The sequence below is a fragment of the Micrasema longulum genome, unplaced genomic scaffold, assembly GCF_059751315.1.
Source record: "Micrasema longulum isolate JH-2025_06_02 unplaced genomic scaffold, ASM5975131v1 h1tg000633l, whole genome shotgun sequence".
NCBI lineage: Eukaryota > Metazoa > Arthropoda > Insecta > Trichoptera > Brachycentridae > Micrasema > Micrasema longulum.
In genome coordinates, this window is record NW_028277829.1 from 128,388 (window position 1) to 139,081 (window position 10,694).

Here is a 10,694-nt window from a genome sequence, read left to right on the forward strand (position 1 = left end):
GGATTGGCACATGAAGCGTAAGGTTGATTATCTTGCCTTCATGTGATAAATAATTGTAATGCACTGGGATTGGAGTAACAATTTAGGTCTCTTTGGATGTAAATGAAGAAAAGATATACAAAAAAAAACATACAATTTATTTATTTATTTTAATTTTATTTCATTGGAAACAGACATTTATAAATTTATAAGATACAATTGTTTTATGAATTACATATCATAAAGTCCAATTAGAGGCTTTCACATAATATTGTTATTGTAAATTTTGTCACATAAAAATTATACAGAACATAAAATAATTAATCATACGCAACTTAGGATATTACTAAAAATGTGAATATAATGCATATTATTAAAAATATTTCTACTTTTAAGTATTGGTCACACAGTTGCACATTATAATATATAATACAACTATAGTTGACAATACAGTGTACATTTATTATGTCTACATACAGAAATGCACATAACCTGCATAATATAGGTTGCAGATTAAAGGCGCAACATCATAACTTTAATTTTATGTGGATTTAATTTTTCAAGGAAGTTAAAGAAATGCCATTAATATCATTACAATTTAATTGATAATAACACATATTTTAGGTTCTATTTACAAATTAATTTTAAATAGAGATTGGTTTCTGGTTCGCGTTACTGGGGCTCTTAAATTTTAAAAGTGATAACATCTTAGGCCAATCTATCATGTTATTAAAAAATATATACATAAAAATGGCGTCAGCCATGTTCCTGCGAGTTTGGAAAGTTTGTAGTTTAGGTAAGTTTGTAGATTCATCTGGACCTGTATTCAGAGTCAACCGTCTAAAATTGCAATACAATATAAATTTTGATTGTATAGATTCAATTCGGTTAGTGCAATTTTTAGTACTGAAGGCTAAGCGGGAGATGCGAATTCTAATTTACTTCGAACATATGTAAAGTAAAGGATTCTAAGAGTGCCGCACATGATTGAATTATATCAGTATACGGAAAAGGAAATCTAGTATTTGATACGATTTTTTCATGGTCAAGTAGAACCCCGCTTTTTTTTTGTTACGTATAGGAAGACATTATTTCATCATTACCCTATCCGCATAGATTTATCATGCATAAAACAATTTAAAATTGGTGAAGTATTTTATCAAGTATTTATTTACAACATAAACATTGAATCGATTGATAATCCAATGTCTGTTATTGACTGAAATCTTTTTACTATTTGAATTTTGGGATTTTGTGCAACGCAGCACGTTTTGACATTTAAAAACAAAGACGAAACCAGAGATAAAGCAGTAGAAGTGTAAAATGATCCAAGCAATGTTTTTCTGTTTATGTGTTTTTTTCATCTATGGAAATTTATGCCAGCATTTTTGTCGCTGACAACTGGCTAGTTTGGTATTTGTCATAGATAAAATATATACTAGTATTTGTGAGGTTTCGTTTTCCAGTTTTAAAAGTGACTTTTAGTTAGTGTATCTAACTTTTGGATATTTTCAAACTGCTTCTTCTTATCGCCTATTTATAAAATGGTAAGTAAAAATCTTGATTTTTACCCGGTATCTGGAGTTAAATAAGAAATGCTTGAGATAGTTCAGTTGTGCACTTTATGCTATGTCATACCTAACCTAAAATAGCCGACATGTCTTATGATTGTACATTTATGCCGATGACAACATGAAAATTGAAGAAAACTATGTTTTATTGTTAAATGTGCTTTTTAAAGTTGAATCGACTGTTTAAATGTGAACTGCAGTATGTTTTTTTTAACCGCTAAACACCAAACTGGTAAGTAGGTAGGTATGTTTACTAAGCATCAGTGGCACTACAGCGCGTTATGGCCTTGGCCTCCTCCAGAATCTGTTTATATTCTTCCCTGCGCCCTGCAGCTCTTCTCCAGTTCGTCAAGCCAAGTGCTATCATGTCACTTTCCACATCATGAGCATGAGATGTTGGCAAATGAGCAGAGAATACCGGGTGCTGGACCACTTACAACAGTCGCTCTTGATATACATTTATTATTTGTTCTTATTTATATCTATTTATTGATCACCGCTTTTGTTATCCTTCTAACCATAACTTTTGTTAAGAATATCTTTCTAACAAACTTTTTGTGCCGATGCATATTTACAATTGCCAACTGGTTACTTTCCTCTACCATACCTTCACGGGGACTGGACCGCTGTGTACGTGCAAACAACGAGCCCACTGCGTGATATCGCATGATTGGCCCATTTTCCACCATGGCAAAAATCTACACGGCATGACCAAATACAATATGGGCGATCGATATTTATTGTTTTACAATTATTTACTTATTTAATGCCTGGCAAATGCAATAACCAGTCACCATGAGACTGACTAATCTCCACTTGATTTTCTTTTGCTGGATTTTTACCTTAGAGTACTCGTTAAATTGAAATAATGGTTTTGATAAAATTATGATTTAAATCTCCTTTGTTAAGTTTTACTTTATTATTTGAATCGGGTTGTGGTCCTGTGGCTAGTGTTGCGGACTCACGGATCAGAGGTCCGAGGTTCGAATCTTTCAATTCAAATCTTTTCTCGTTTGTTCAACTTTATTGTATTTGCTTTTCTTCGGGATAACTCTCATTGTTTTGTTTTTTCAGTTCCGTAATCAGTACGACAGTGACGTGACAGTATGGAGTCCTCAGGGTCGTCTACATCAGGTGGAGTATGCCATGGAGGCAGTAAAACTGGGCTCAGCCACCGTAGGCCTCAAGTCCTCGGAGTACGCAGTCATCATCGCCCTGAACCGGGCGGCCGGAGAACTGTCTACCCACCAAAACAAGATCGTGCCCATCGACAAACATATAGGAATCTCCTTTGCCGGACTCACAGCTGATGCGAGGATGTTAAGGTGTGTAAAGTATTAGTATATTTCTGCTTAATTATCTTGCTTAGTGAACGTCGTGGTCTTCGTGGATATCAGGCACTATTCTCAATACAACATAAGATTAATCTGCTACAGAAAAAAATTAGGTTTGCACTGTGCGCAGTGTCCTCCCGCCGCTACGATTGCTTCACCCAGGGTACTGTTGGTGAAGTCACCTATAATACTTAAGTAACTCGTTGACTGTCTTGCGTAGTGCCCGCATTAATGAGAGACTAATCATGTAACAAAAATGGTCAAGAAACGCTGCGATTGGTGTACCAATGCAGTGCCCTATGCACCATTAGGTGTGGAAAGGGAATAATGAATGAACATAAGTGAAATGTTTTACATCCAGGCGACTGATTCTCCGAAAAGATAGTTTATCATTGTGCTTTAGCTCATAATAAATTATTTAACATGGAATATCACAAATTTTGTGCTTCGAATATTAATTTTATCTCTAACTTGTCTGTTCTAGTCGGTACATGCGCACCGAATGCTTAAACCACCGCTACTCTCACGATGCACCCTTGGCTGTAGGAAGGTTGATCAGTGCTGTAGGTAACAAGATGCAGATCTGCACCCAGCGGTATGACAAGCGACCTTTGGGTGTAGGATTACTTGTAGCTGGATACGATGTAAGAACATTTTCATTTTTTCAATTTTTTTTCCGTATATATTTTTTCAAATACGTATCACAACTCAGCTATTGACTTTTATTTTAAAACAAATTTTATGATATTTTTGTCTAATTTTAGGTTAAAATAATGCCTTCGATAAAATAATAAAATAATTTAAATATTCTACATCAAACCCTTTTTTTATGGAATCATGTTTTCTTTTTTTTTATGAATTTGTTAGTTGTAAATATTTAATTTCATTAGTTGATTTTTTGCAAAATTTTAACTCCGGCGAATGGTTGGTATGAATATTGAAATTTTGCTGAATACATTCTGTAGAAATAAAGTAAATACAACCAAAATGTTCTTCCTTAAAAAATAAAAAAAACATGATTTCATAAAAAAGAGTTTAAACTCAGCCGTTTGAACTATAAAAATGGTTATTGCAGGAATTAAATAACCTAGAATTTAAGAAAATCACCACAAAATTTGTTTGAATTAAAATTCTTGTATTTCTTTTTAAAAATTAAAATGTGAATAGGTATTTTCTTCAATAACTTTCCTGTTTAATTCATTTTCTTTAAATCATTAGAATTAAATTTTAATCTACTAGCCGAAAAGTAATTTTATTTTCTTATATAAAAGCTCTTAGTTTATTCTTTTAATGATGCGTTTAAATAAAAATGGCAAAATTGTATAATTTCCTAACTATCACATTACAGCCTTAAATTACATACCATAGAGAAAAACGTGGTACTATTAGTGCCTTGCTTTTCACTCTGAAATCAGCCATCTGAGAATACAACTTCTTGACAATTAATAAATTGTTTCTACTTAAATACTCCCACAGCAAGGTGTAAAACAATAACAATAATCAATTCCTTTATTCTAAAAAAAAAAACAATTTAAGACTTGTAAAAAGACTTAACTCCTCAATAGAATCCCTTATTCTTCCTATCTTATCCTAATTCTTATCTATCCTTATCCTTTATATCCCTCCTAATGCCTTAGGAATGTAATTATTATTTACTTTTTTGTTCATTAGTATGTTTGACAAAAGTGTTGCATAGTTGTGAAAAACTTTAATTGAACTCATACATTACTATGATTATGTGAATTGTTCATAAATCTTCTGCTGTTTTCCCAATTAAATGAAAAAATGAAATTAAAATATGTAAAAGCGGTCTGACTTTTCTTCATACGAAGTATTCCTGTATTTCCTCCCCGGATTATGGCACTAGAGCAGTGATTTTTTTCACTATAGATATTTACCATTAGCGTGTCCCTATCACTTTGTTTTTTTGATAAATTGTTTCTTATGGGAGCTAGAATTCTCCAAAAAACCAAAAAGTGCCCAGTTTTATCTGCCGTCTTCGGAAGTACTGTTTACAAATATGATAAATAATTTTGAAAAATGGGAAAGGTACAGACACTGAAAATTTAATTCGATACTCTTCCTAAAAAAAATATTATTTTAAAGAAATCGGTGGAAAACGAGACAACGAAGCATCGGTTTTGTCGATCTAAGTTATACATAATCAGTCCAACGTGCAGTTGTCTTTTTCGCACAGTATTGGGGAGGCATTTGCGAAAGAGTGACAGCAAAACAATGTTTAAATACCTATTTATCAAAACTCCCGGACACCGCCTATCCTCTTAACAAATAAATCTACATGAGCTTTTGTATTTCTTTTATTTTTGAATAACATAAAACGAACTGTGTCCTCTGTTTCGTTCTTTCAAAATAATTTTTATATTCCTTGTTCATCTTAATTTTTTTATTTCAGGATAATGGTCCGCACATCTTCCAAACCTGTCCATCCGCAAACTACTTTGACTGTCGTGCCATGGCCATCGGAGCTCGATCCCAGTCGGCGAGGACTTACCTCGAGAGGCAATTACAGGAGCTGGCCGACTGTGACCTGGTCACTTTAATAGCCCACGGTCTGAGGGCCATTAGAGACACGCTTCCTAATGAGATGGAACTTAATACGAAGGTGAGCTAAATAAAGAATAAATGAGCTCCATTGCAGGTGAAGTAAACAAACTGACTTTTTAAAAGTGATGTAAACTAGAGTTAAATCTTTGAATATAAAAGTTTTACCATTTCGTCAGTTGGTTCACTTCACCCGCAATGGGCTCAACTATTCCATCCTTTTCATTCATTTGGTGAAAACTCGAGGATACAGAGTCGATTCTGCATCTTCAAAATTGCTTTGGAGAATTTATCTATACTATTATTATGAAGACCGTATCTTCCGATTGTAAATGGCCCCTCGTAAATGAAGTGAATTATGTGGAAATTTTTTATATTTTAAGCACTAACTTATTGGTTATTTATTTTATTATATGGAGAAATTTTAAATTCCAGTTCGCATAGAACTTTACATTTAATTATAATGTCAATTTGTTGACGAAACCATCACTTTTATTTATTTCCATGATAAATTAAGCATCTTTCTCTAAAAACCTGACATTCAAGTTTCTATACCATATTAATTTTTTTTATATGCGGTGCTCGCCTCTGATTTTTGGGTGCTTAGTTTATGAGCTGCAATTTATGCACACTTTATTTACAGACAGTTCGGTAAAAATTTGCAGATTTGATGAAAATTTTAAGGAATGTGTCTAATAACTGTAAAATTTTATGATATTTCATTACAAATTCACATTCCTAATTATATGCTATTCATCAATACGTCTATTAAGCATAAGGATCGGTAGGGTTATTAATTGTTCATATAAACAAAAGCCTGACTCTTTCACACTCTATAACTTGTTCCTCATTTTCTAACTTAGTTATTTACGACTAACAAAAAACAGTCGAAAAAAAATATTCTGTTAAATCATAAGAATGCAAATATTTATGTTTTTTCTGTAAACAAAAAAATATGGGGTTCCACTAAAAATAGTAGATCAATTAGGGTTCCATAGTGAAAAAAGAAAATGGGAACCGCTGCCCTAGGAAATAAAATCCAGCCTGTACAAAAATTTGGACACACTTACTCAAACATTGTTGAATACTCTTTGTTTTCTTTTGTGTACTAATATTGTATTTTAACATGTCAGTTTTAAATAAATATATATAGGAAAATTATTAAAAACTATCTACACATTTATAGATAAAATTCAGTCTTTAATCTTCATTACAGAACATCTCCATCGGAATAGTTGGCAAAGGTCACCCGTTCCGAATGCTGGATGATGATGACACCGGTAAATATTTAGCCATGGTGGAGGGGGAGGAGAGGCGCGGTGCAGGACCGACTCCTCAAGCATCGGCTCAGGGGGACGAGGGGCCAGCGGAGAGGCCAGATCCAGTTCCAGCGGTATGTAATATTACTTTTTTAAAATCTTCATACATATCAATCGTCTAGTTCAGTGGTCTGGTCCGCAAACTCAGTCAAGACAGTCAAAGATCAGCAGCACAATATTTAAAATTTCTTTCGAGAGCCAAATTTCTTTAGGTTTTAAAGCGTTTCCTCTTGAAAGCCAACATACCTTATTCTTATTATTAGCGGTGGGGGTAAATGCTATTGAAGCTCTTGACGTCACTGCGACCTGTGAAGATCTATTGTGATGGGTCCCCATGAATAGTTCTCGCGCTCCAAGCCCAGGTCTTTAAAGAGCCTGGCTGCTGTGTGAAAGGCGAGAGTTAACATTTTGCTAAATCTCCCTATCCAAGCCTAGGTCTATAAAGAGCCGGGCGACTGTCTGGAAAGTGAGAGATTACATTTTGCTAAATCTCACCTTCCAAGCCCAGATCTGTAAAAGTATCGGGCTATTAGGTAAGGGGTGAGCTCTTTAACATCCTCAGGTTTAACCGGTGGTCCCACGTAGATGAGGCTCCTTTTATGGCGTAAAGCATCACATTCACGTATAATGTGTACAGGTGTTTCTTCATCTGCACTGAGGAACCTACATCTAGAAGTTTCGGAAAGGTTTTGTTCAATCTGCAATGCCCTGTAAGGGCTCTAGTGATAACCCTCACTTGATTGCGGCTGAGCTTTATTAGGTCGAAGGCAATCCTTTGCGAGTACCCTTTTATCTGACCAGATACTTTTTGCCAAAGCATAACGCTCTGCTTCCTGACCCATGACCCAAGCTCGTTACGAGGAGCACATTTGGGCAACCCACCGTAGGTCTCGGAGCTTATTGGGGCTGTCTCAGCTCCCAGCCTTGCCAATTTATCAGCTGCCTCATTACCGTCGATGTTTGAGTGCCCGGTACCCAAATTAATGTCACACTGTTACACATACCTTATTAAGGTATATTAATGCATCAAAAGATCTGTGAATTCACTCTCCATTACAAGTAATAATTCTTTAAATTATCGATGATAAAGAACTTAAGCTACATTTGTGTTAACAATCTTGATCACCAATTCCATAATATGGCAAATTTCTGTGCACAAAGTGCTTCTTGATGAATGATGCAATGGTAAACATGTACCTTTCTCATGATTTATTTTTGCCTTTGAAGTAGTAACAAAACTATCTATAGAATCACAATGTAAAGCGCCCTTGAGGTATTATATTACGAAAATGGCGCTAAATAAGTTATCCATAATAATAATAAATAAACCTTCACTTGTGTTGTGAATCAGGTTGTGGTCCTGTGGCTAGTGTCTCGGACCCTCTGGTTCACCCTCTCTCACCAAATTGAAATGGCCACTTTTCAAACAGCGTATAAATCTTCAGTGTTTTTCATTATTATATAACAGCCTTCAACCCTAATGCTCCTAAGTATCATGCTGAGAACTTTTATGTATCTTATAATAATTAAAATGCAGTTCCACCAAGAAATGTCAGTAGAAAAACTTTATGTATCTGTTTGAACATGGTATATTGCTTTACTCGTCCCAGAGCCTGTGTTACAACGGGAAGTTCACATTTATAATCAATTTTATCTACATAGTAAAATTAGGTTTTTTGTATGAAAAATTTAATATATTTACATTTTTTTTTCTAAACATGTTCAATTACAGATTACCGACAAAGATACCTTAAATTTTCATATAAATGTACACATTTACATACACAAATATAGATTTTACTTTATACCGTCTCGATATGTACCGATGAAGATAGCGTTTGCAATCACGGCCCTGTGGAGAATGCTCTGCATCCACGGCACAATATATCTTTCTTTAATTAATGTTTTTCTGTACAATCCATTTGTCTTTGGAGTGACCTACCTTTCTCCATATAAGATTCGTTTTAATAAATGAAAAACTTTTAAAAATGTCATTTCCATACTTACATTATTTTTTGAAAAAGTACTTACATTAACTATTGTAAGATGCGATCTTCATGTTATTTTTCATGATACATATTTACAGTCTGCATCATGTTATGGATTGAAAAACCCTTAAAAAATGCTGATTACGCTTGTTACACAAGTAAATCAATACTAAATGTATTGAACAGGAAAAATTGTTGCATGGTCATATCACTCACGCTCTTTTGCAACTGAACAGCTAGTATAAGAAGTTATGTGGTTAAATCAATTTTTGTTTTACAGATGTTTAATCTGTATTCCACTATATCTTTTAAGTTATACATTTTGTACAAATTGTCTACGGCCGTCAATAAATAAATAAATTATGCTCTTGAGAGTCAATAATCAGTTTCTCTGTTAATTTTTTCAGGTTGCCATGGATACGGAATAGAAAGTAAAGAAGAAAGACTTGGACACAATATAACACCGATACTTTCCAAATCATCCCTCACAATAAACTTTTTGGATCCATATTGCAAAATTCCAGCAATTTTGTGCTTAAATCATTTTGGGATTGTAATGTCCAAGATTATTCTTTTACTTCCCCTTTGTTTTGTAAAGTTCAAAGATTTACCATGGCCGGCAATTGTGAATTATTAAATACGATTATGTACTCAAAGTTTTATTAAATACAGAATATTATTTCTTTTTAAAGCAACCTCAATGTGAAGCACCTTTTGTAAAAATGTATTTTGAAACATTTAGTAAAATTTTAAACTTATTTTCTTTTTAAGACTTGATGAATGTCTATGCATTGCGTTTTTCTTCCGATATATTTAATTCACATTACTTTGTTTAACAGATGTGTGTATATTATTGAACCATATCTAGACATAGTGTATTGGGTATGTATTTGTGCATCTGTTGTATATTTCCATAATTTAGTCTAAAATGACTGTAAAATATTGCTGCGAAATTTCACCTCTTAAAATAAATCATCATCATCATTCCCCATTCCACACCCAGTAGGGCACTGCATTTCTAAAACAAATTTTGATAATCTGTTGAATGTGAAGGTGAAGGTAAGGCGATCAGTCTCACACGTCACGTCCAGAAACAATGAAATTTTGCAGTTCAAACAACCTTTAAAATCAATATTATTTATCTACGCCGCTGGGAATCGAACCCAGGACCACAAGAATAGTAGACTAACGTGCCAACCCCTACACAACGATGCTGACTTATCTCCACTCGATTTCCATTTTCAAAATGTTTACCTGAGAGCGGTCGTCAAGTGAAAAACACTCTTGACGAGTGTTTTTGACTTAATGGTTGCTCTCTTAAAATAAATGCTGTGATTGTATTTCTTTAAAATTCTGAAGATTTAATAATGTTCATTATGATTCACTTTTGTCGGCCATGGAAACAAAGAATTAATAATTTTATAGCAGGTATTCTGGTACTCTTAACAATTACAATTAAATGATGTAATACTGAATTTACATTTATTATAAAAATATATATGTATCTAAATAAATAAAGGCATTTTAAACTTTGTAAAAATATATTTTATTTCTTAATTTCTATTTACATTGTACATTTAACAAATTAAAATATGTAATTTACAAATATTTATATATATTGACATGGAAAATTCGTTGTATTAGAAGGACATGTAAATATTAAAATAGTATTTTTGTTAGTATTAAAATTTATACATAACCTAAAAAATACATTATGTATAGAGAGCACCAATTTCTATGTAATCTCATTGTACTTTTCTTTTTTAAAGATATTATTTCCTTAAAAATAATTTAATTTACATAATAAAATTAACAGAATTTAAAATATTTATTCAAGTGCATATTTATTTTACATATTTATTGATTCGCAGTAAAATCATCATCGAAAAGGAAATTTGCCAAGCATTTTGAAGTATAATACTGAATAATAATTTATTTTTA

The 10,694-nt window shown here is 33.1% G+C and overlaps 1 protein-coding gene across 1 annotated transcript; it reads left to right on the plus strand.

The window, feature by feature from the left end:
- The first annotated feature begins 1,386 nt into the window (after positions 1-1,386).
- On the plus strand, positions 1,387-10,293 carry Prosalpha6 (Proteasome alpha6 subunit). The gene is made up of 6 exons (XM_088229086.1): positions 1,387-1,526; positions 2,625-2,875; positions 3,369-3,528; positions 5,298-5,507; positions 6,663-6,839; positions 9,161-10,293. The coding sequence occupies exons 1-6, from the start codon at positions 1,524-1,526 to the stop codon at positions 9,179-9,181; spliced, it is 822 nt and encodes a 273-aa protein (XP_088085212.1). The 5' UTR covers positions 1,387-1,523; the 3' UTR covers positions 9,182-10,293.
- Positions 10,294-10,694: the final 401 nt, after the last annotated feature.